This window comes from Tenrec ecaudatus, chromosome 10 (assembly GCF_050624435.1).
Source record: "Tenrec ecaudatus isolate mTenEca1 chromosome 10, mTenEca1.hap1, whole genome shotgun sequence".
Lineage (NCBI taxonomy): Eukaryota > Metazoa > Chordata > Mammalia > Afrosoricida > Tenrecidae > Tenrec > Tenrec ecaudatus.
In genome coordinates this window covers 50,094,977-50,121,645 of record NC_134539.1, presented here as the reverse complement: position 1 = coordinate 50,121,645, position 26,669 = coordinate 50,094,977, and the positions used below count along the sequence as shown (strand labels likewise).

The window sequence follows — 26,669 nt, the reverse complement described above, 5'->3', positions numbered from 1 at the left end:
TTTGCCGGCATGGATTGTGCCCAGGCAAAGACGGGAGTCAGCTCCAGACTTGACTAAACCCCATCCAGGTTTGTTTTCCTCGGGCCTGGTACCCAAACCAGGCAACGTGCTATTGATGCCCACGTGTCCAGGCAGTGAGGAGTCCGCGCCGTTGCGGAGCTGAGCTCCAAGACCATCTCAAGGGAAGAAAGTGGCTACGAGGAAGTCTTTGGACTAGACGCCCCACCCAGTGTTTCGAATACATTACTGAGTAGGTTTTTTAAGAAGATCAGCTACTCTTGAGAAATCTCCTGCTACTCGGCTCCCTTTCCCTCAAGGCCACCAACAGCCAAGCTAAGTAGTGGCTATAGTGTCCCAATCTGGGACTCCCTCTCTTGCCCACGGACCCCAGCAGGTCTTAAGAGTTGGTGCCCCCTGATTGAACTTGGTTTTTAAACTCTCCTGTAACCCTCCACCTCCTTCATGCCCAGCAGCCTGAAGCTGTGGGGAAGACTGCTTTTGAAGAGGCTGCGTGACAAAACCGACTAAATAAGTCCTGTCCAATGAGTCTACCGGGAAAATGGGAAGGGCTTGCCTTTGGTCCCTGCATTAAAAAGCACAAAACCTTGTCTCCAGACTCTCCTCTGCTCTGCTGCTGCCCACTTGTGTCTGGATATTGGGAGTTAGGGGCCAGCATACGGTATACACCTGATGACCAGCAAGAAACATGGGTGGAATCTTTAAATCTCTTAAAACCTTTAATAACATAAATGTTCCCTAACATCAGAGCCCCAACTCCTCCAGCTCTCCCTGGCTGGAAGCCTGCACACCCAGGTCTCACCTGAAGCGAGGAGGCCATGAGGTCACAGCCAGCAGCTGAACGGGGAAGCTTATCCTGTTACTACCAGTGGGAACAGGATGGAGCTCGGGTGCCAGGTCCGAGCCAGCTGTCTGGTGCGTGGGCTGTGGTCTGGTTACCTGGATGCGTGATCTTCCTCACCCAACCCTCCTTCCAGGCTTTGGGGTGCTAGACAGGCCCTAAAAGGGGGTTAGGGGATACCCCGCCAAAACCCTCAGTTCAGGGAAAGCTCGTCAGGAGCTCCAGGTCTCCGGTTTGCCCAGGTGAACTAGGGGTATTTTCTCTGTGCCATTTTTGTGGAAGAGATGACAGGCACGGAAGCAAGGGGTGAAGGTGCTTCAGCCCCAGGTCTTTCTGCTGGAGAATTCCCATTTGCACACTGAGCCGAGGGCAGGGGCTGGGCGCCAGTGCTGCTGGAGAGTCTGCCACACCTGGGTCGCCAGATACCACCCCCCACTGCATATTTGGCGGCAGGTTCTGTACGGCCAGGCTTCTGGGGTTAGCGAGTAGCCCGGAGATGCCCAGCACGTCAGGGCCGAGTGCCAGATCTGAGGCCAGCTCTAAAGCTGCGCCTTTCCCTCAAATGCCATAGCACTGGGTAAAGGGGCCCGGCAGGATCTGGGGGCTGGTGGACCTGACCTCCCTGCAGCACAAGGTCAGCAGATGATGGAAATGGTCTGATCGGCCACAGCAAAGACAGGGAAGAGGGGTCCCGGGAAGGGGGTGCGGTGGGTGTGGAGCACCGTGCCCGAGGATGGCTCGAAGAAGAGCAACTCCTGCGCCCGCAGGTCCAGCAGCACCCCCAGCCGGGCCGGGCAACGCAGTAGCCCCAGCGCCTCGTGCTGCCCATCGTGGGAGAAGCAGAAATCTCTGTCGTAACGGGAGAAGACCCAGGAGAAGGCGTTGTGGCCCAGTCGGCAGTCGCTGCCGGAACCCTTGCGAGGCAGATGGCCTGTGGCCACGCCCACCTTGTAGGCACAACTGTTTTGGACGTTGACCACCCAGCCATGCAGCCCAGACTGGAAGCAGGTGGTGGCCAGGGCATTGGGCCAGTGGTCAAAGCGCTCCGGGCCATCTGCACAGGCCCTGGACTTCTTGGCGCTGAAGGTCAGGGTCCTTCCATCGTCTGACAGTTGCAAGAAGGGGCTAACGGTCCTTTCGTCGACCCGAACATCTTCCGTGCCTGCCGGAGAGAAAGCTGCGTTGCCCAGAGCCCGCCCGCCCGCACCCTCCCCTGGCCCTGCCTGCCAGGGAGCACAAAGCTTCCTTGGTTCACGGCTGGTGCGATCTTAGACAAGCCTTGTATTCTCCCTGAGTCTGTTTCCTCGTCTGTAAAATCAGGATCGGGAGAGGATGTCACAGGGTCTCTAGTCTTGGGGATTGCGTGAGATGATTGTGCGGTAAGGGGCCCCGTATGGTGAGTGCAAAGCAATGTCAGTAACTTATTAGTCCAAAGCCTTCATCTGAGGCCCAAGGTCACCCCCCCTGTTAGTAACAGGTCTGAAATGAACAGCCAGCAAGTGCCTCGTTTGGCACCTAGCCTGCTATCACGCAGCTCTAGCCGACCCTCCCTGCAGCCTCTGAAACAGGCCCTTGTCCTGGAAGCGAGGAAGTGGCAGGTTACCAGCTTCTCACAGCTAACCTGCTAAACCCCCAGTAAGCCAGGCCCAGCACCGGGTTCCACATTCAGCAGCCTGGAGCTTGCTGACGTTTGAAGGATCTTAAGGGAGAAGGGACCGAAACAGGAGAGAAATTCTCATCATTAACCTCGCCTTTCTGTGAATTGTTTAAGGAGCAGCCCGGGGTGGTGGGTGGAAACTCCTGTGGGGGGGCGGGCTGGCTAAGTGGGACTTTCTGCAGGCAGAGTTCCTTTTCCATCTGTGGCCCCAGCACGCAATCTGGGGGCAAGGCCACATGGGTCTGAGTGGATGTTTGTCAAGTACATGCGCGAGGTGGACCCAGGATACCGAACTGCCAGTCCAGATGCGCCCCAGCCAGCTGCAGCTTCAACGTCTGAGCCCCTGGAGGCTGATAAGAAATAATCCTGGGCTGCCCCAGTGGTGTAAGGAAGGCATGGTTTACAGGAACAAGAGTTCCCTGCTCCAACCACAGGACAGGTGGGCCAGAGCCCTGGCCACACTGACCAGCCTGCCCAACCTCACTCGTGGGTTATGCCACCCTCCCCAATGCACAGCTTCAGATGCAGCAAACCCAGGCAACGGGCAGGCAGAAACCCAGTTGTTCCTGCTAATGCCAGGTTCTGGCAGCCCCTGACCTGAGAAGGAACTGAGGATGGCCGCTGCCCAGAGTTGGGTCAGTAGTGGACTCTGGGTGCACTTCGGGTTAAAGTTTAACCTCTCGGACTCCTGGGGGTCCAAAATTCCCTCTGCTTCCTCGGTCCTGATGCAGAGGAAAAAACAAAACACAAAGACACCCATTCAGGTTCTAGAAATGTAGGTACGTGAATCAAAACAGGCTCAGAGGAGGAGGACAGAAATAAAAGGACCCCCTCCCCCAAACCCTGTGCCAGCCAGACCCTATAACAAGGTCCCTTAAAGGGCGTTTGAGCCACAGGACAAAGGTAGGCAGCCCCCCCCCAACCCTGCCCACCCCCTGCACTCCACAGGAGTCTTCATTCAGCAGGGCAGACTGGGGGCGGCTTAACAATAGTGGCGTACAGTCCGGCCACCCCACCCTGCTATCTCAAAGTGGAGCATTCCTACGAAACCTTCCTATCCCACCGGGAATCAAGTTGGAATCGACTCAATGGCAGTGAGTTTGGTTTGGGTTTCTGGGTGGGTCAGAAGGTAGTCACTAATATGCATAGATGTCTGGAGAGGTCACCCCAGAAAGGACAAGGACTTATCGTCCCCACCAAAAATCAGAGCTCTCAACAAGACATCTTGGTTCCCCGTGGGAACAGTTGGAGAGGTAACCTAGGACTATGAACGGCCTGGGAAGAGAAGCACCATTTATCAAGCAGCCAGCCTCTGGGCATTGCTGCTTTCCACACCACCTTTCAACAACCTGGGAGGTGGTGATGACCTCATGGGACAGGAGAGGGAGCAGGCGTGTGGCTAGGAGCGGGGCTGGGACTCAAGTCTGGCCTCCAAGCAGACCCAGAGCCCAGGCACCACTGGACAGACCTCTGCCCTTGACTTGAGGGTAGAAAATTGAAAGAAAGTGGGCAAAGTAGGGATCTGCCATGGAGCCTTCCAGAAGTCTGAACTGGGTTCAGAGAAAGAACTTTCCCCAAGCCTCTGATCTTGAAGATGGCTTTGAGACCAGGCAGCGGATGTGAGAGGACACACTCTCCCGAATATCACAGCTGCCCATAGAGTGGGCAAGGCCGAGCGTGTGGGCAGGTTCCTTCCAGATGCACGCTCTTTGCAAGACGGTCACAGTCCTGGCTGGAGGGAGGAGGTGAGGGGAGCCCTGGAAATGCTGAGCGCAGGCTCAGGAAACAAAGGCTCTTTGTGGTTTGGACAATTGAGAGTCTGTGGCGTGGGCCCTTCTCAGAGCTGAGGCTGAGCTCCACAGGAGGCCGGCCATCAGCAGAGGAGGAAAGAGGAGCAGAGGGCCACAGTGTTGAGTTGACATCCCCGGGAACTCTGACAGTAAACACAGGCACTACTGTCTATGGAGAACCAGTTGGCCCCACTCCCCATGGTACAGAGAACTTGGGGCACCGAAGGGGTGGGAGTGAAATGGTACTCGGGCACAGCAGGCCCGGGGGTGGGAACAGAGTGCCCCATCTTTGCAGTAGGACCTGTCACTGACAGGCTAAGACTGAGCCCAGCACAAGTACGCTCCCAACAAGAACGCGCTTAACAGCCTGGAACACGACACTCTCCAGCTCCATGCTCTCAGTCTACAGGCACAGAGGACTGAAAACAAATCTTAAGCATAATTAGTAGGGAGAGCTTGTTTTTGTTTTGTCTTTTTCCCTCCACAATTGGCATCGTTTGAGTATGGGCTATGTAGACGAATATCCTATTGAGGTGAAATTTCCTAAACTTAATAATTATACTGTAATTACATACAAGAATGCCTTTTTTCTTAGAATATACACGCTAGGGTAGTTAGGAATAAAATGCGATTTTTGTCAATTGCCCTTCTCAAATAGTTCGGAGGGGGGAATAGAGAAAGATACCTTAAAAGCAGAGAGAGACAGAAAACATCAAGTCTGGCAAAACGTTAACAGCTGACAATTCCAAGTAAAATGCACTGTACCATTCTTGCACCTTCAAGGGGGCAGTAAAATAAATGTAGACCATTCATACTAGACGGTACTTCACAGTCAAATAAGGGAGATAAATCTACATGTGCTGGTATGATGTCTTGAATTATGTGTACCCCCCACCCCCCAAAAAAGTTATGGATCATCTAGACTAGGTCATGATTCCTACTTTTCTGATTGGATGTAATTGACCAATGTGCTATAAATCCTAATCTTTGCCTGTGGTTAGTGCGGCAAGCCTAGTGCTGTGAGGTAATGTCATGGCAGTCCCACCGCATGAGAACGGCAGTCTGAAACACCACCTGGTCTTGTGCCACGCCCACAGCTGCAGCCATTGTGCCAGTCCCTCTCATCGCTGACCCTTGACCAAGCATGATGCTCTTCTCACGAATCGGTCCCTCCTGGCAACATGCTCAAAGCCCACAACGCATGTCCCGCCATTCTTACTCCTAAAAGCATCCTGGTTGCACTCCTTCCCAGACAGATTTGCTCATGCTTCCGGTAGACGTTTAATATTCACTCACTGCTCCTTCTCTGCTGTCCGATTGCTGTGTGGAAATGAGGCGATGGAAGACACCTGCGTCTTCCACATGACAGCTCTGCTCTTGAACTTGGAGGGTTCTGTTGCAGCAGACTTCCCCACTGACACCTGTTTGTTTTTTTGACTGCTGCTGCCATGAGCCTTGACTGTAAATCAAAGTCAAATGAAACCCTTGACAACTTCAGTCTTTCTCAACTTGGGATGCTTCGTATTGGCCCAGTGTGAGGACTGGTGCTTTCTAGATGCTGAGATGGGATCGTATTGGAGGCTGCAGCCATGGAGTGCCATCAGCAAGCAAGTCTGTCATCTGCAGAGTGCGGGTTGTTAATGAGTGTTCTCCCGATCCCGACGCCTTCCTTGTTCTTCATGCAGTCCAGTTTCCCAATTTATTTATTCAGCAGACAGCGTGATTAATAAGGGACACAACCCTTGACAGGCAGCTCTCCTGTCTGACTGAAATCATTCGGGATCTCTTCGTTCTGGTCAAGCAACTGCCTCTCGGTCTCTTGACAGGTTTCCCAGGGACACAATGAGGTGTTCTAGAATTCCCGTTCTTCAAAATGTTCTGCATAACTTGTTATGATCTCCGCAGTTGCATGCTTTTGCAGTCAATAAAGCATAGACACATCTTTCTGGTCAAGATCCATCTGACATCAGTGGTGATGTCCTTTGTTCCACATCTTCTTCTGAATCTGCCTTGGCTTTCTGGCAGGTCCCTGTCAATGTACTGATTCAAATGTTTGTTTTTAATTATCTTCAGCAAAATTTAAAGAATTAGGTGATGGTAAGGAGGGTCAGACCGAGTCTATTAGATTCTGAAGAGGATTAGGGCGGGATGGAATGCCCTTACAATTCATAGCCATGTAAGGTGAGTTTCCGTGTTTCCTGGGTGCGGTCTGTAACACCTTTTATCTTATAAGAAGCGGTAAAAAGGAAGAGAGAAGCCAGCAGAGAAGGAGGACCTCAGTCCCACCCACAGAGCAGAGCTGGGAGCAGGGTCCGCACCGAGACCCCTCCCAGGGGAAGGCGGGTGCCAAGGCACAGAGATGGCGCGAGCAGACGAGGGCCTGCCCCCAGAGCTGACAGAGAAAACCTTCCCCCAGAGCTGTTTCCCTGTATTTGGAATGTTAGCCTCCTAAACTGTGAGAGAATAAACTTGCTTGCTAAAGCCACCTACTTGTGATATTTCTGTTAAAATAGCACTAGGAGACTAAGATATTCTGAGAAGTTTGGGGGTTATAAAATGAGCGCATTTGGCTTTAAAAAAGGGAGAAACAAAAAACCCACACACTCTCCTATAAATATACATTGAGAGAAATCTATAAAACACACACCTATTAAAACCGATCACTTCTAGGGAACAGGATTGAGGAAGGGTATATTGGATGTTTTTTTTTTCCTTTCGTATACATGGATTGCTTTTGAAACTTAAATAACTAAGAAGAATGGACCATGCTCTTCCAAATACAGCTCTGAAATTTCACACAGGATGTTGAGAAGATTAATTAAATCTTCTCACAAATTATATCCTTTTGGCCCCTTCCTCAATCCCTTGACTTGCAGCATTTCAGTACCCAGGTAGGGTCTAACGACATTCTTTCATGAATTCATAGTCAAATGCCAGTGTTGAATGCTAATGCAGACTTGCTCGTGTGCGTGTGAAAGTTGATCTCCGAGTAAGGGCCACTGAAACAATCTGTGGCTTGCCTTTGAACAGAAAGCACCAGGCACTACTCAAAGAAGAAACGAATCTCTCTCAGAAGAAGTAGAGCCAGAATGCCTCTTACAAGCAAGAACGGCAAGTCTTCATCCCACGTTCTTGGGACGCGTTGTCAGGAGAGACCAGAGACCAGTGCCTGGAAAAGGCCATCGAGCTTGGTAAAGTAGGCGGTGAGCAAACAAGAGGAAGCCCTTTGACAAGATGGGTGGACACAACGGCTGCAACAGTGGGCTCGAGCAAGTCAACTGTGAGGACAGCGCAGGACGGGGCGGTGTTTTGTCCTACGATACATCGGGTCGTGATGAGTCAGACTCAACAGGCTCTAGGAGCAACAACTAATACAGACTTGAGCTTCAAGAAGAATGCCATCCAAGCCAGGCAATCCTGGACAGTTGGTAGAAGGTCTGGATCCAAGTCCTAGCTTAGGGGCTTAGCAAGTCTCTTCCTCTCTTTGAGACTTGGCATTTGCATCTACATCTAGGGGTGACCAAATGCTCCAATGTGGTGGCAAGCCTCCAATTACATGCAGTCACTTCCTGCCTTTTCACATGGGTCTGTTCTCTCGGGAGGGGCAGCAAAATCCTCGTGCAATGAGCCTCACTCCAGGGAAGCACTCAACTGCACCACCCCCCACACACACACATCCCACCAGGAGCAGCAGCACCGAAATGCAACAGACTGGGTGAAGGTCTAAGCTCATGATCTCCCAGATGCCCAATCAAGTCCCTGCGGCCACACTCACCTCTCAAACACCTCCTGCTCCTTCTGCTGTGAGGAGGGGAGACAGACAAACAAACAAAAATCAACAATCAGGCTTGACACCAGAAACCCTGTGAAGACGTGAACCCAGCGTGGAAGACTGCACAAGGACACGGACGCTGATGTGACTGCCCACCTCCCGGCAGCACCCGAGCGCTTAACTGTTGTGCCACCAGGACTCCGCGTGTACTCAGAAGACGTCTCTCCCCCCCTGTGCCCCACAACCTGCTGGGTTCCCCCAACTAAGTCTCTCTCCCCTTGTGCCCCACAGCCTGCTGGGTTCCCCTCAACTACACTTCAGGGTAATCATCTATTTACCCCAGGGCATCCCTCACGACAACTGTCGGCTCTCAGATGGCTGGGACACTTTCTGACTAGGACACTACTGTGCCTGTCCCCGTGTTTCAGGACCAAATGTGCTCTGTACATGCAATCTGTGTGACTAAATACATGCAAATTCAAGGAACATTAAGGAAGCTTTCTTCTCTGTGGCTATTTTATTCAGAGGTCACATTTCCTTCAAGACTGTGTGTGTGTGAGATTGGTGTAGTGGTTATATGTTGGGCTATGATTCACCTGGTCAGCAGTTTGAAACCTCCAAACAGCTCTGAGAAAGAAAGACCAGCTTTCTAATCCTGTAAACAGTCACAGTCTCAGAAACCCACGGTGGGTTGTGATGAGTCAGCAGCAACTCAAAGGCAGTGAATTCAGTTTTTTATATTAGATATCTGTATGCATTTATATATATAATCATTTCAAAGGAAATGTGCATCAAGGGCCCTCTGTGTGGTAGGATGAAGGATGAGCCCCACACGATCATATTCTACTGTTTTCCACTCCTCGGGTACTGTGTTCTCTCTGCACCTTCTGCTGCCTTTATCCCAGCAGCGAGAAGAAGTCTTTCCTGACAGCCCACTTAGTTGGTGGGACCTCCTAGCTCCCAATGATTTTCTTTAGCATAGCACATGTCCTTCTATATCCTAATTGTTGATTTTATATTATATATATAACATATAATTCTTCTTCTAAGGCTTTAGACGGCATAGCTGTATCCTATCCACCCCACCACTTAACATAGCATAGCATGCGCTCAATATGAAAGACTATTGTTTATCTGATGTAAAAATTATCCACGTTATTTCATTCTCTTCTCTCCCCTGAGTCAAATTCTCATTCCAGCAAATATTCTCAGTATTTCCAACTTTGGGGGACTCTGGCCCTGCCCATGGCGACTTACAATCAGCTGGAGGTCATCCAGGTGGGTGAGCATGTCCACCAGGCTAGTACGGATCGTGTCTAGCTTCTGCAGCATCTCGGCCCAGTGGACCCGCTGGGTCAGGATACTCTGATGGGCCCGCTCCTCCTCACCATGCACCTGCTCCAGCAGCCGCTGCTCCTCGCTCTCACACAGACTGCGAACCGCGCTCAGTCGCTGGATGACCAGTTCTCGTGCTGTACTGGCCATGCTCTGTCAAGTGATGAAAGCAGAAGTCACTTCCTGGCAAAGCCTCAATCAGGATTAGGAGTGGAGAGGAGTGCGGAGTTCAATTAGCAATGTCTGCCAAGGGCAGGATAAAGGATAGTGAGAGTGCTTAGATCATTTACTTTGCCATCTAGTCCTAAGATTTCACAAATATGATTTAGGGTAAAGAAATCTGAGATCCAGGCGCCCAGATCATAACTCACAGGGCCAGGCCCACACGCTGGATGAACGAGGCAGAGTTTGGAGATAATTTAGAATGTCTGCTTATTTCATGATTGGAAATATCAAGGTCACAGAATCATACAACTGCAGGACTGAGGAGCCCAAAACGCCACATGGTGGTCCAGTTAATAGGCTGGTCACGTCCCAAGGCAAAAAAGCTCAATTGTTCATAACAATGTCCATCCCAAGTGGCGCTGTGGGGCAGCAGTCTTCTGTACCTTACAGGAGGCCTAAAATCAATGATCAGTGAGTGCCCTTCGCCAGCCTCTAGCACAGTGCCTGAACACATAGTAGCTACTGAAGTATCTGCTGAATGGGTACCTCTTCCTTGACTGAATGCCTAAGTTGGTAACATCCACGTGGTAACCCAACGTGTCAGAGCCGGGAACAGAACTTGGTTCTGGTCACCTGCAATCCAGTGTTCTTCCCCTACACGAGGAGCCATTAGTGAGCAACAGTCTTCGAAGACGCCACTGCATAAAGCACCTGTTACTTCCGCCAGACAAATGAAAGTTCTGAAACTGCCACCTTCATGCCACTCGGCAATACCAGCAGCTTCACCAGTGCCCTGCCCTTGAAGGCCTGCTTTGTCTAGGACAGTGGTTCTCAACCTTCCTAAGGCTGCGATCCTTTGATACAGTTCTTCATGTTGTGATGACTCTCACCCCCTACCATAAAGTTATTTTCATTGCTACTTCATAACTGTCATTTTGCTACTATTATGAATTGGGTGACCTGTGTGAAAGGGTTGTTTGACCCCCAAAAGGGTCTGGACTCACAGGTTAAGAACTGCAGGACTAGGGAGAAAGCATCCTGTCTTATAGAAGAAACTGCCATTGAGTCAATTCCAACTCAGAGTGATCTTGAGTTGGGTGACTATGGGGAGTTGGAAATTGTAAATGTTTATGGGATCACACAGCCTCATCTTTCTCCTTTGGAGTGTCTTGCTGGGGTTGAACCACCAACTTTGAGATTAGCAGTCCAATGCCTACCCAGTTGTGCCACTAGGGCTCCTTATAGAAGAAACAGATGCTACAATTTGCTCAGTGGAGAGAAGAGAGTGCCTGAGTGAGTGGAAAGTGAATCTGAGAGAGAAAAAAACAAAAGCTATACATCCATATAAATATCAGGAGAAACACAGGGCTTCCTACTTCCATTACAGTCAGTCTCAGAAACTCGGAGAAGCAGTTCTGCTCGGCCCTATAAGATCGCAATGAGTTGGAATTGACTCAATGGCACTGAGTTGGTTTTTGTTTATCTACATATGTCAGCAATCCCAATAGTGATCGACAGATTAAACAGTCTAGTTAAAAGGCAGAGATTGCCAGATTGTATTAAAAGTTGGACGTGCAAACTCACCCACAGGCTCTCTGGAAGAAAGATCTAGCAAGGTGCCCCCCTAAAGATCATGGCCTAGAAAGCTCAACAGGGCCGTTCTCTTTCATGTGGGGTCACTATGAGTCAAAAAACAAACTCAACAGCACCTAACAACAACAACAGAACAAAAGAACAGAAAAAGTTGGAAAGAAAAGGAAGGAAAAAGTAGACAAGGAACAAACACTCTGAAATTTATGCGAAAATTCTATTTATAATAGCATCTAAATCAACAAAATACCTAGGAGTAAATTTAACCAGGGATATGAAAGACCTGGACACTGAAAAGCAAAATACATTGATAAAGGAAACTAAAGATGACCTAAACACATGGGAAGAGGCTGCTTATGTCCAAGATGCCAATTTAGAGGCAAGGAGGGGATGGGAAAGATGAATGAAAACGGAGCTAACGGGGCCAGTTCTGCTCTATTGTGGGGGTTGCGGTCAAAGTCACAAAACAAAATGCACAGGAATTGTTGAAGATCAATTGTCTCTGTAAATTTGCACAAAATCACAATAAAAGGTAGATTATCTCAACTTTCAGCCTAAAGACAGACAGGTCTATAATGTGAACAATAACACCAGAGAGGTATGTGCTGCTTACAGCAATCAACCCCAGGAGATCCTAAGGGTCACAATTGCTCCGGAATAAGGTCGGAAGGGATAAAAAAGAAGGATGAAGGGAAACAGTAATCACAGAAACTAAGAGCGTCCTTACATTGTAGAGACTGCAATCCGGGTCGCAAAACAAAATGTGTGTGAGGTATGAACTGTTGAACTGAAAAACAATTACCCTGTAAGGTTTTACCCAAATCACAGTAAAAAGGGAACACACACACACACTATAAAAAGAATTCACCAGAGTTGTATGAGCCCCTAATAAAATGTATTAAAAAAAAAAAAAGAATCCACCTAGAGATTCAATGCATAAAGGCTTAGTATAAAATAGTGCAGTGGGCTAGGAGTTGGGCTGAAAACCTTAAAGTCGGCAGTTCAAGCCCAGCAGTCCCTCCATGAGTGAAAGATGAGGAATTCTGTTTCTGTAAAGCTATATTGCCTTGGAAACCCGATGGGTTAGGTTCTACTCTGTCCTATTGGGTCACAATGATTTGAAATCAACTTTCTAGCAATTAATAGGTGTATATAAGACTGCATTTTTTCAATACTACGTGTGAAACATTCACCTAAATTGACCATACATTAGGGCATGAAGCAGCTCTCAACCATTTTAAACATTTGATATCACAGAGTATAATAAAATCAAGTTAGAAACCAGTAAGAAACAAACAGACCATATATTTGGAAATTTAAAAATATTATTTCTAATTTTTCAATCAAAAGAATGAGAATTTTTCATTTTGAATTGAGAAATAATGAAAATACTTTATCAAGGGTGTAGTATTGTGCTCTCTAATATCAGGATCTCTACATTCTACACATTTAATTAACAATGAGAACACTAATAGAGGCATATACTACAAAATGATAGAGGAGGGAGTACCCTCCAAAATAAAGGGAAAAGCTCTGCTGGGCGGAGCGTTCGCAGGACACATTGTTTCTGCTGGGCAAGCATGTGCAACTCTCTCTGAGTTAGTGCACCTAGTGGCATCACCTGGGAAGGTTCTCTCTGGTCACAGTGAGTGTTTTCATGAAAGCAGTTTCGCTCAAAACTCAATTTTTGTGACGGCCGATTTCAGAGAACAGGGTATGGCTGTGAAATTTTGTTTCCTGCTCAGGAAAAATGCCTCAGAAACTGTTGTGATGTTGAACACAACTTACAAGGACGGCACTATGGAAAAAACTCGTGTAAAGTGGTCTTCTCCTTTCAGAAAAGGTAAAATGTCCATTGATGACAAACCTACTTCTGAACATCCGTCAACTTCCTGAACAGATGAAAATGTTGACACGCACTGTATTTGGAGTTCATTCCATCAGGTCAGACTATGAATCAAGCTCTCTTTTTAGAGATTCTGGAGAGACTGCAGAACAGTGTGCGACAAAAAAGGGCTGATTTGTGACAGACGGGGGACTGGTTTTGCCACCACAACAATCCATCTGCTTACACAGCCCTCTCAGGTGCCAGTTTTGGGCAAAAAACTGTGTACCTCTCTTGCCCTACACACTTTACTCACCTGACCTCACTCTGTAACACTTCTTTTTGTTTCTGCGAATGAAGGACATGAAAGGACAGCGATTTGACAATGTAGAAGAGATGAAGAAGAAAAAAACGAGGGAGAAGCTGTCAGCCATGCAAACAGATGGGTTTGTAAAATGTTTCCAAGAACGGGATCACAGATTTGACAAAGGTATTAAGTGTAATGGAGAGCACTTTGAAGGTTATAAGGTTGTTTTGTTACAAAAAAATTAAATACATAGCGTTGAAAAAAATCCGGGTTTTTTTTGGGGGGGTACCCACTCGTATACTATTCTCATATTACTTAATTATAAGTGTGTTTTAAATTTCATCATTCTTTCTGATTTCTTACTTGATTTCATTGTACTCGATGATGGGGTGTAGGAGGTTACGGATTGGGTGGCTAAACCACAAGGTCAACAGTTCTAAACCACTAGACTCTCCTCAGTAGAAAGATGAGACTTTCTATTCACATGAAGAATTGCAATCTCCCGGGACAGAAGGGTCAGGGGGAGGAGACGAGCCAGTCAGGGTGCAGTGTAGCAACGATGCAACATACAACTTTCCTCTAGCTCCTAAATGCTTCTTTCCCGCCCACTATCATGATCCCAGTTCTACCTTACAAATCTGGCTGGACTGCAGGATGGACACTGGTACAGATAGGAACTGGAAACACAGGGCGGATGATCCCTTCAGGACCAGAGGTGAGAGTGGTGATATGGGGAGGGCAGAGGGAGGGTGGAGTAGAAAGGGGGAACCAATTACAAGGATCTACATATAACCTCCTCTCTGGGGGACGGACCACAGAAAAGTGGGTGAAGGGAGACGTCGAACAGTGTAAGATATGACAAAATAATAATAATTTATAAATTATCAAGGGTTCATGAGGGAGGTGGAGCGGGGAAAGAGGGGGGAAAATGAGGAGCTGAATGCCAAGGTCTTAAGCAGAGAGCAAATGTTTTGAGAATGATGAGGGCAATGAATGTACACATGTGTTTTACATAATTGATGTATGTATCAATTGTGATAAGAGTTGTATGAGCCCCCAGTATAATGATTAAAAAACAAAAAAGAATTACAATCTCAGAAATCCACAAGGGCAAGTCCTACAGGGTCACTATGAGCAGGAACTGACTCAACAGCAATGAGCTAGAGTTTGTTTCTGTTGTTTGGGTTCATTCGCACCTGGAGGGAAATGCATAGCTTTGATGCTCACCTTGAGAAAGAAGGGACTAAAATTAATAGGAGCCCTGGTAGTGTAGTGGTTATGCACTGAGCTGCTAACTGCAAGGTCAGCAGTTTGAAACTATCCACTGCTCTACAGCAGAAAAGATGAGGCGTTCTACTCCTAAAGAGTAGACACCTGAGTTAGTTAGTTTATTGTGCCAACCTGGATGATAAACACGTGGGATTAATTGAAGGGTGGAGGGATAAATGGCTCGGTGAGCCTCGCCTTTCTAGTTCTCGGGTCTCTTGCTTTGTGATGGTGGGACCAGGACGCAGCTGCCTTAGCCAGTTCCCTGCTTCAGCTGGCAAGGCTCACTTCCTGCAAGACATCCCTGAGGAGAAGCCATGGACCTAACCCGATGCAGCCCTGGGTGCTGGAGCAGCCATGTGGAGACCCCTGCCAACGCTGAGATGATTACACATTCACTGATTCGGCTTTCTTCCTGCAGTTGGCATCATTGCATTTGTTTTGTGAGATGGAGGAGGACATTATGGATTGGTGTTGGACATATGGGTTAATGTTGGACTTGTGGGCTTGGGCAGCACTGGGTTGGGATGTTTTCTTGATGTGCACTTAACCTTTATATAAAACTCTCTCTTATACATGAGTTTCGGTGGATTTGTTTCTCTAAAGTCCCCAGACTAACACAACACCCACAAAGGCAGTTCTACAGTGTTCTCAGAAACCCATAGGTGCAGTTCTACACTGCCCTATGGGTTCACTATAAGTCAATATCATCTCCATGGCAACAAGTTTGGTTTTGGTTTAATTCAGCAAGCTAAAAAATCATCAGAGTATATGCAAACAAGTTAGTAGGAAGAAAATGATAGAGAAACTAATCATGACATAAAAAACAAAGATTAAATAAAAAGAGAAACAAAAAAGCCCCATAACTGGTGCTTTCAAAAAAGCTAACGAAATAGTCAGACCTGTGGCAACTTGAATGGGAAGAAGGCAAGACTAACAATTTTAGGAGAGAAAGACAGACGTCCACACACAACAAGGATTTTAAAATCATAAAACTAAGAACCGCTTCGCACCATTAAACAGGTGAAATAGATCATTTTTCCAGTAAAAATTTACCCAAACCAATTCAAAAGGCAAGAAAGCACCAAGCATAACCCACTGCCATAGTCACAGGGTGGTGGGAAATGCATCCGTGGTCAGAATCTACAAACGACACCAAGCCCAGGTACAGCGAGTCACCAAACATCATAGAGCAGATAATTCCAATCACGGGCACACTGCTCCAGAAAAAATAAAGCATTGTTTCCTAACTCATTAAAGCATATATAACCTTGATGTGAAAAATCTGCTAGGAATTGTACAAGAGCCAAAATTCAGAGGCTAATCTCATTCATGAGTATAGATGCCAAAATCCTTCAACAACCCTAAATGAAAGCTGTTGTGCCACCCAGTTCATTCTAACAGGTCCCTAAGTTACAGAGCATAACTGTTCCTTAGAGTTTCCTAGGATGTGCTCTTTACGAGCAGTCACTTCTGACCCCTCGTGGCTCCAACACCCTTTACTGTACCTCTCTACCATCATTAGCTTTCCTCTGACTAAGGGTCATGTCCATCAACTTTGTATACAATTAGAATCTCTCCACCTTAAAAACAATGTAAACACACCATCACCTTCTGCCATGTTGCTGTGAGGTGCCATGGCGTCAGGTCTGACTCATGGTGGACCCGGTACAACAGAAAGGAACACTGCTCATCCTCATCATCAATGCCTTGCTTGAGCTCACTGTTGACGGTTTTGCTCTGTGTCTACTTTATCAAGCATGATGTCCTTCTCCAGGGACAGATCCAGAAATATGTAAGGTGACGTCTTGGCAGCTTCCCTTCTAAGGAGGGAGCACCCTGGTTATAGTTCTTCCAAGACGGATGTGTTTGTTCTGACATAACACATATTTTATTGGCTGCTGGCCCTTCCCCGGCTAGAATGCAAGCTTCATGAAAACAGGTTTCCACACTGTGGGGAACCCAGCACAAGCAACAGGGTGCCATGTGGAAGTGCTCAATAAAGGACGCGTTGAACAAATGAAAGGTAAGTGTTGGAAGTATTCCTCCCAAAGACAGCCTCTGCTGCACTAACTTTGATTCAACCTTCCACTGAGGTCCTGCTGAGGGCAGTGAGACAAGAAAGTCACGAAGGATGGAAATGGGAGTGTGTGGTAGGTACATAATCTGTTGGCAATGTGAGACTTAAGAGTGATGGGGCGGAGTTTAGCCTGTAAATCCGGTTGCAGCTTGATGACCTCATTTGGAGGCACTAAGGCGATAAATAACTTGTGGGGAGATGGGACACATGCTCACTCCTTGTGAGACATTCCTGCGAACAGGACACATGGAGCTATGCTAGAGCCCTGGTGCTGAAGGAGCCACGTGGAGATCCCTGTCAGCACTGAGAAGCTTCCACCGCCACTGGATCCACAAGACCTCCCACCCACTGGCCTGTGATCTTCCTGCACTTGGTGTCATTGCATGTGTTCCGTGAGTCTGAAGAGGACTTTATAAATTGGTATCGAACATATGGGCTAATACTGAACTTATGGACTTGATGGGACTGGCTGGGATATTTTCTCAATATACAATTGCACTTGTATATAAAGCTCTTTCTTATACACATGAGTGTCTCCCTGGATTTGGTTCTCTAGTCCACCTGGGCTAACAGTGTGCGAGGTCATTGTGCAGAAAAATTGAAAATGAAGATACACCGTTTCAAAATTTAAAATGTATAGGTTGAAGATAAAATGTTAGAAGGAAATTCAGAGTTGCAGTAGAGGCCTGGTAGTGAAGCAGTTACGCAAGCCACCGGCAGCTCCAGGAGAGAAAGACTGGGCTTCCTTTTCCTGTGAACCAGTGATTCTCAACCTGTGGGTGGCAACCTCTGTGGGGGGTCGAACGACCCTTTCACAGGGGTCGCCCGATTCATAACAGTAGCAAAATGACAGTGATGAAGTAGCAACGAAAATAATGTTATAGTTGAGGGGGGGTGTCACCACCACATGAGGAACTGTATGACAGGGTCACGGCATTAGGAAGGTTGAGAACCACTGATGTAAACAGTTGCTGAAGTCAGTTGATATTTTTGTGGCCTTCCCAAGGCTGGATTTTGCTGGAATTTGCCTTCTGACAGTGGTTATTAGTTCCAGTTGGATTTCCTCTAAGAACTATTTTAAGGCCCAAATTCTCCATGAAGAGGTCCTGGCCCCTTTGGTGGCCCTGGGGAGGGCTGGCAGCCACTGTGCACATGGACCTGGAATGGCTGTCTGGGCACTAGCAGCTTTCTGGCTCCTCCTTGTTCTAGTCTCCTTTATTCTCAGAAAGGCTTGCATCCTGCCGGGCAATTCCCTGTTGCGCTTACGGTCGTTCAGATGGGTGTGTTCCATGCAATCAGCAGAGATTTGACTATGACAGTGCTGAGCCTGCCTCACTTCCCGTCCCATAGAAAGTAGGAAGGGCGTGTACAGAAAGAAAAGGAGAGCCCCTGCCCTTGGCAGGCATCGTGCATGGCGAGGAGTGAAGACAGCAGTGGCAACGAGGCGATGAAATAAATGATTGGTCGTGGACCGCAGCAGCAGGAGCCTCAGCTGGTGAGGCACAAGACCCAGATCAAAGAACGGACCCAACCAGGTAGGCTGTGGGACCTTGAGCAAGTCAACTGACCTCTATGAGCTTCTTTCCTCATCTGTGAACAGGGACGCTACTGCCACCTACCGTATATAAGTTGCCATGAGAGGTTGCTAGGTGCTGCTGAGTCAGTTTAGACTCAGCGATGCTAAGTACTAATGAAGGAAGCACTACTCCGCCCTGCACCATCCTTCCATTCATTGCTGGGCTTGAGTCCGCTGTCCGAGCCATTGGGTCTATCTCGAGAGCATCTTCCTCCTTCTCAGGGACCCTCTACTTTACCAGGCATGATGTCCTTTGTCTTGGACTAGGCCTTCCTTATAACATGTCCCCAAATACAAGAGACCAGTCTCACCACGCTCACTTCGAAGGAGCATTCTGGCAGTATTTCTTCCAAGACAGACTGGCTGCTTGTTCTGGCAGTCTGCGGCACTTTCAATATTCTTTGCCGGCCAAGATGGATGGCCCCCTGGGAGACAGTGACAGGAGTAGTGGTTCCCTGAGGGTGTGTGGAAGGGGGAGCGGACAGCATCGATGATGGAATAACCCCACCTGAGGGGACTGAACAGCAGAATTGTATGTGAATGGATATCTTGGAATGTGTCAGATATGTCACTAAAACGATTATAAAATTGAAAAAAATCCTTTGCCAGCCCCATCATTCAAATGCATCAATTTTTCTTTGGTAGCCCTTCTTAACTGTCCATTTTTCACATGCATATGAGGTGACAGGAAATACCATGGGGCTTGAGTCAAGAGCACCTTAGTCCTCAGAGTGACATCTTTAAAAACATTTCTTAAAAGAGGACCTGATGCAAAGGGCTTAAGTGGAGAGCAAATGCTTTGAAAATGATGAGGGCAAAGAATGTACAGATGTGCTTTATACAATTGATGTATGCATGGATTGTGAAAAGAGTTGTATGAGTCCCTAATAAAATGTTTAAAAAAAACATTTTAAAGTAGTCTTTGTAATAGATTTTCCCAGCAGGATACTTAATATAACATATATATTATAAAGGTCCCTAGGTTATTTTAAAATTCTGGGTCTGGTCCATATATAAAATAATGAAGATGCTGCTCTTCCTGATCCCCTCCCCCAAGAGCCCTGAGTAGTTTTCCAGCCGTCTTTATGGCCCATGTGTAACTGGAAATAAGCTTACTCTGCACAAGGATCAAGAAAATAGTCCACCACCCTTCCTGGACACCCGGCTCCACTAGCAGTCGATGTGTCGCCATGGACAGGAAGGAACCCTGGACTGATGCAAGCGCCTATGGACTTGTCTCCTGGGGAGAGGGGCAGGGGGCACAATTACCACTGCTCGCTGGCTCTTTGCCGTCAGGACTTCAGCCACATACTTGGTGATGCCGGCACTCTGCAGCTGCAGCCTTTCACACTGGTCCACCATCTTGTTCTGCAAGGCAAACCATACCCCGCTGATCCACGTCTGTGCTCCGCCTCTCTCTCCCACCGGTTTTCCTTTCTGCCCCACCTCAAGCACCCATGCCCAGACCTTCCCATCGCTGATACGATACGATCTCCAAAATATTCCCTTGAAAGGCTCCATGCTGCTTACGCCACATTCTATCCTTCTCGCTCCCCAACTCTAGAATCCCCACGCCAGCAGTTCTTCAGCTCGGTTGGGGCTGCCATGTCCCTAGACACTTTCCACCGTTCTCCTTTTGGACCTCGCTGTCCTCATTCTGAATTCCATGGCCGATGATGATGTGCTGACAGCTCTTTGGGCCTCTCCTTCCTCTTTCCTACCTAGTTCTCTGACTCTCCTCTTCTAACCTCAAGCAGAACATGACTTTTCAAACTGTGCTTCAACTTACCATCGTTCATTCCATCAAACCAGTGCCATAAGTTACTGATCTCTTTACACAGATTAAAAAACAAACAACCCAGAGTTTCCCATCAACCCCACAGCTCATCCATCCCAGAGTCCTATTAGTCCTATCTCCAAAATCTCTCCCCTCTGGCCACGTCTCATCCTCCTGCTGTTCAGCCCAGATCTCCCTCATCCCTCCCAGAAACCATTGTCAGGGCCTCCTCACTGGCTTTCCACGTCTGCCTCCCAGTTGGCCAGAGGTCACCGTTTACAAGGAAACCCGAGGCAGGCATCCATTGGAGATAGTGCAGGTTCCGCTCCAGCCTACGCGCTGAAGTGAATGGCACAATAAAGCAAATAGAGCAATAAAGCCAGCTGTCCACCTTTTCCAGCTTCCCCATGCCTATGAAAGTTATGTTCACCAGACACCGTAGTCTGTGAAAGGAGCCCCGGGGCAATGTGAGTTAGACACGGCTCTGCGAATTGCAAGGTTGGCGGTTCAAACCCCCCAGCCACTCCGTGGAGGAGAAGATGCAGCTGTCCGCCCTCATAACTATCTAATCTGGGCAACCCTGTTGGAATCGGCTCAGTGACGGGGTCAACAGCATTAGGAAAGGGATGGAAGTAAGCTCATGCTGTCGGAAAAGCGGTGCCAAGAGACTGGCTTGGCACAAAGCTCCACTCACTGCCATGAGGAGATGCTGACTCATGGCCACCCTGCCGGGCAGGGTAGAACTGCCCCCGCGGGTTTCTGAGACTGCCACTGGTCACAGGAGTGGAAAGCCTTGTCCTCGCCCGCAGAGTGGCAGGTCGTTTCAAACTGCAGGCCTTGCAGATCGCAGCCCAATGTGTGATTCACTCTGCCACCAGGGCTCCTGCTGGCACAGCGTGGCCACAGACCGTCAATCTGTAACAGCTGCCACAGCCGCACAGCGCAGCGCAGCCAGGCGCGGTAAAACGAGGCGAGCCTGGAAGGTCCACTGTTGGCTCAAAACTTGCTTCAATACACACACAGTAAGACCAAGTTTCTTAGCTTAGTCACTAAGGCCCTACCTAATGTGACTCAGCTTCTCTCTCCCAAGTCACCTCTAATCACCCTCCACACTGGCTTTTTCTTCCTTAAAAACACCAAATTTGTCCTGACTTCAGTGGCTTTGCACTCATTCATTCTCCCCCGACCCCCCAAACATTTCTGCATGATCACCCTGCCCCACCTGCCTTCCTCCAAGACTCTACTTATCACCTCTTCAGAAACACTCTCTGACCGCTCCCTACCCCTCCTGCCAGCCCTGATTTTCTCCCTAGACTGCCTGCATATGACGGATGTGTTTGCTTTTTGACATTCATGCTATCCGTCCTCACCACCACTAGAACATAAACACCTTAACTTAAGCCTGCTCCCTGCTGGGTCCCAGGATCCAGAAGTGTGGGACCCGAGAGGGTTTTTCTCCAAGTTGTCTCCCCCATATACATGCCACACCTAAGACTCTGCTTGCTACACCTGGTAAATAACTGTACACTTGGAGGTCAACGCAAGCTGCTTAGAGGTTACCTCCCTGAGGGTTATCAGCCACCTAGAGCAATCAAACTGTATAGTCTGTCCCACCCTAAGGAGGGCCGACTCCCTTCTGATAAAGACAGCACATGCCTCCGAAGGGCAGTGCAGAGACAAGATTGACCCCACTCAAGGATGGCAAGGTTAGGCTGCTATCTTGAATCTAGGGTCTGCCCATCTTGTCGGATGTGTACCCCTAATCCCTCCCCTTCCTATTGCGTGTACACCCCTATATCGTCCCCGCCCCACTGCTGTATTGCCTATGGTACAACCCCTTCCTGTGATGTATGGGGTTACCTGTAATCAGGGAGGCTTTCGTGCCCCTAAGTATATATGGACCTTGGTCAGAAATAAAGATGTTCTCCTCTCCTCCTCCCTCTCTGCATGGACCTGGCGGCTGAGATCCAGGAGGCGAGCATGCTACCATAAAATGTGTCTGACTCCTTTATTTTATCTTCTCTCCTATCTCTCTCATGCTCTATGACTTTACTATGATCTTTACGTACTATCGCCATACAATTGCGCCTACGGACCCGTGATATTGTCAGAGTCTGGTTACTCTGACACAGAAGCATTTCTGCACATGAATATGCATCTATTGAGAGAACACCTGCCCAAAGCTTTAGCCATTCACAGCTTCCAAAGCCATGAGCATCATCCGTGGAAGCAAGGAAAGAATTTCCGGCCTGGAGAGGCCGAGGCCCAGAGAGGCAATTTGCCCAAGAAGAGGGAGTCAACTCCTGCTCTTCCACTCCATGTCCCCGCATGACAGTGGGAGCCCTTCCAAGCAGCAGCTACCTTACTTCCCACGCAGACCCCCTTCCCCTGGGAGCGCCGACCCTTTTACATCGGCCAAAGGCAAGCCGGCAACCTCTCCTCAGAAGCCCTCGACAACCCTTCCTCCCAAAGTTAGAGAGTAGGACATACGTTTCCTAAGTCCAAGTGAAAAGTTACAAAATGTACTTGACTGGGGAGAGACTGTGCTCTCCATGCATCGTGGGGCTGTGGGAACTGAGACTGGCCTTTGAAAGACTATGGGGCAGGAATCCAGGGTAGTGAGAGAGGAGTTGTTTTTGCCCGGTTCTGTCACTTTTTTTTCCTTTTGTCCTGAAGTGAAATTTCTTTGTTGGCCAGAAGAATAAAGAAACGTTTGCAAAAGCTATCTGTACGATATTTGAGGGAAGAAAGGCCTAAGACGCGTGGTGGGGCAGGATACATTCCTAACCCAGCACCACGCATCCACCCAGTGCCAGCCTTCACCCCTGCACCCCTTCAAATCCAACTCTGGCGGCAGCTTTTAGTTTTAAGGTTTTTGTGACACTCTTGCTCCCATAAGGATAACTTCTCATGTACTCAATGTCTCCTCAGGTCCAACCTTTGAACGTGAGGGACCTTGAAGGAGTAACTGCCCGATTCCACGCCTCAGTTTTTATATCATTAAATGTGAGTGGTGTTCTTTTTTCCCCTTTATAACAGTTTTATTGACACATAACTTAAATGTCATACAATTCAGTAGTTCACTCACATAATGGAAGTGTGTGATCATTGCCATATCAATTTTAGAGCATTCCCCCTTCCCGTGGCTAAATCACCTTTAAAATGAGCTGTGCTCTCACAATCCATTCTAGTCCCCCCCCTGCCTTCATGTTTTATTCCTGAAACGCCTTTCCCTCCATATCCCCCCGCCCCCCATCAACCCCTGTGCTGTTCTTATCACTGTGCATCCACTCCAGTGCTTCATAAACTGGGAAACCCGAGAGGAACAATAAAAAATAAAATCAAAATAAGGTGGTAAGGATAAAATAATAATAATATAAAGACCAAATTACAAATAATGAGTAAGAATGAAAATACCCCTATCAAAATTCAAAAAGTCAGGGAATAAATTTCTGTCATGGAACAAGTAAGCGATGGGTGCTATGCACCCAGAACCAATTCAGGTCGGGTCACTAAGGAAGTCACCTGGCCAAGTAAGAGTTCGATTCAGCATATTGAAGATTATAATGGTCTCTGCCTAATCATTAGGCTGTTCGAGACTCTTGCCTGTGGTTAGATTGGATCTGCCAGCAGCTCGGTCTGATTTGATACACTGCAGATGGGTCTCAGGTTCCCACCATCCCTGGTGTTCATCATGTTTTGCTCTGACGCTTCTCTCCTCACCATATCTGAATTTTGTAATTGTCATCCTTGGATCATACAAACTGGTGTGCTTCTTCCATGTGGATTTAGTTGACTCCTCGCTTAGATGGCTCTTGTTTGAATACAAGCCGTTAAGATCCCAGACACTACTGTATTCTGATTGATAGCCGGGCCATCTGCTCTCTTCACCACACATTCCTGTAACACCGTTATCTTCAGTGATCCTTTCATGAAGGCATGGAACAGGGCCCTGTGATCAGACGGACTGTTCTTGAGCTGGGGCTGGAGTTAAGCACACGGCCAGACTGGTGCCATGAGTCAGGTCCAGCTCACAGCGACCCTACAGAAGGAAACACTGCCCGGTCCTGCACCAACCTCACAACTGTCCAATGCTTGAGCCCACTGTTGCAGCCACCGTGGGCAAAGCCCCTATTTCAAAGGGTTGGCCTGGATGGACTGAGACTACTGCCATTTAGGTAATACAGAATTTGTGAAGTTTCTAGCTGTTACGTAGTGTGATCATAACACAGGGTGCATGTTTATTATCAGCAGTACTGATAGTGGAGGTGACGGGTCCCCCCTGGAGCTTTCTGGCCTCACTAGCCTGTAAGGTGTGTTTGTTACACTCCAGATGAGTAGGTAGCCCCTCAGACCTCACAGCAGGGATGCTGGGAGGATGAAGCCCTTTGCTTAACCAAATTGCAAGGAAATCCCCCAGGAGCCACACGAGGAAGGCAGTCCCGGGGCGAGTTCTCAGAAGCTTTACAGGGACGGGGCGACTGGAAGACCACCATCCTGGAGCCAAACTGGAAGTGGAGGTGAAGGGTTCTGGCGGGAACCCTGATTAGCCTTCCCACCCTTCTGGATGTATCCCAGGAAACCAGCCAGAAGTACTCCAGCAGGCCAGGCCAGTCCCACAGGGGAATCCCCACGCCAGCACCAGGAAGGCAAGAGAGTGGAGGGAGGGGTTATGAGCCGTAAGGAGGGCAGGGTTTCACAGAAGTCAGTTTTCACTGGGGCAGGTAAGGAGGCTCACCTGGCCCTGGGGAGCTCAAGGCCCTCTCCTCTCCGCCGACAGTTCTAAGGGAGAGAAGGCGGCAGAAGGGTCTGCCCAAAGAACTCTGTGGCAGGGCCCCCACCACACAGCATCTTACCCCCGTCTTCCTGTACCCCACAACCACTCTAGTCAGTGGGAGGTACTATTACCCTCAAACGACCCATTCGAAGAAAGGTCCGGAGCAAACTCGGAGGCGGGATTTGAGCTCAAGCCACACCCTTAACCGCCTCGTTCTACAGCCAATGTCAACGTGGTGCCTAGATTTCTGGACACCCCCCCTCCCCCCGTCCCTCGGAGTCCTGCCTGATGCGCTACACACACACACACACACACACACACACACGTCTTGTGCCCAAGAAGACTCACCCGCAGCTGCTCGGCGCACTCCTCCGTGGGGCGGATGCGGTGCCCCCGGCAGCGGCCGCCCGGCTCCACGCAGGCTGCGCACACGGGCCGCCGCTCGGAGCAGCAGAACCAGCTCAGAGCCTGTCCGTGCTCCGTGCAAAGCGGCCCCGACTGGGCTCCCAGCTCGGACCGCGGCTTGGACCCAGACCCGGGTCCTGCGTCCTCCGCGGACATGGCCGAGAGCCGATCGCAGCGCGCTCCACCTGTCGCAGGTGGCTGCTGGGCGTGGCTTCCCTGGCCCCGCCCCCGGCGCGCCTGTGCTCGCTGGCGCGGCGCCGGCTTCCTCCGGGCTGGTCCCGCGGACCCGCCACCCCGACCGACGCCCGCCCAGATCCGTTGGCTGCAGCCCTGTGACCTGCAGCGGTCTCATTGGTTCTTCGCTTAATTAAACCGCTTTTGCTTAAAAAAAAAAAAATTAAGTGAAACATGATTTAATTAAAGCACATGAAACATAAAACCCTGTAAAACAAAACTATTTTAAGCTTTTTACGCATTCATTTAAAGAATTATCACTTATATTCTCCTGAAAACGACAACCCCCTGCTCAGTTATATATTACAAACTCTCGACAGGATGCATTATGACTATGTAAAACAATTCACTGGTTAAAGGTTATTACAAGCACACCTATTTTTAATTATATTATTTTATTGGCATATATTTCACATATCATTACAATTTAATCGTTCGATTATATTAAGATTTGTGCAATCATCACTACAATCAATTTCTGAACATTTCCTACTTGATTCCTGTGTGTCGATAGCTCCCCATGGGAAACTTCCCAAGTCCCTGCCTGACGCAAAGGGTTTACCAGCATGACTGCCGGCTGAAATGCTGGCCTGTGAGTCCATGCAGAGGCGTCCCTAAGAAAGGCTCCCAGATCTTTCAAGAAAGCACAGTCCTACTGTGGCCCACATGGGGCGTCATGAGTCAGTCAGGGCAACTGTTTTTTGTTTGTTTTTTATGAACTTGTCACTACATACTCAAGTCCAATTCAGTTTTAGTTTTCTTCCTGCTTTTTGTTGTTGTTGTTGTTTAGCCACTCAAACCAATATTTAGGTTTGAGGGATAAGAAGGGAATCTGGAGGGATTTGTTTTTGTTTTTTAAAGACAAAAGGGCAAATGGTTTTTTGCTTTGTTTTGTTTTTATATCATTTTATTGGGGGATCTTACAACTCTTATCACAATCCATACGTCCATCCATTGTGTCAAGCACATTCGTACGTTTGTTGCCATCATCATTCTCAAAGGGCAACTGGTTTTTATAAGGTTTACTGAGCTCTAGTGGTGCCATGGTGAAAGCGTTAGGCTGACTATCAAAAGATTGTTGGTTCAAATCCACCAGCTGCTCATTGGGAGAAAAGTGTGGCAGTGTGCTTCCATAAAGATTACAAACTTGGAAGACTGGGGTTTCATTGCCACCAACCTTGTAGTTGGCAGCGCAACACTTAACCCCCTGTGCCACCAGGCTCTTTGTGGGACAATTTTATGCTGTCTTATCAG

General features: G+C 48.4%; 1 protein-coding gene across 1 annotated transcript; it reads right to left on the bottom strand.

Moving 5' to 3' along the window:
* Positions 1-1,494: 1,494 nt before the first annotated feature.
* BSPRY (B-box and SPRY domain containing) lies at positions 1,495-25,337 on the bottom strand. The gene is made up of 6 exons (XM_075559519.1): positions 25,125-25,337; positions 19,492-19,590; positions 9,336-9,566; positions 8,082-8,107; positions 3,114-3,238; positions 1,495-2,021 (listed from the first exon to the last, which is right to left on the bottom strand). The coding sequence occupies exons 1-6, from the start codon at positions 25,335-25,337 to the stop codon at positions 1,495-1,497; spliced, it is 1,221 nt and encodes a 406-aa protein (XP_075415634.1).
* Between the last annotated feature and the right edge of the window lie 1,332 nt (positions 25,338-26,669).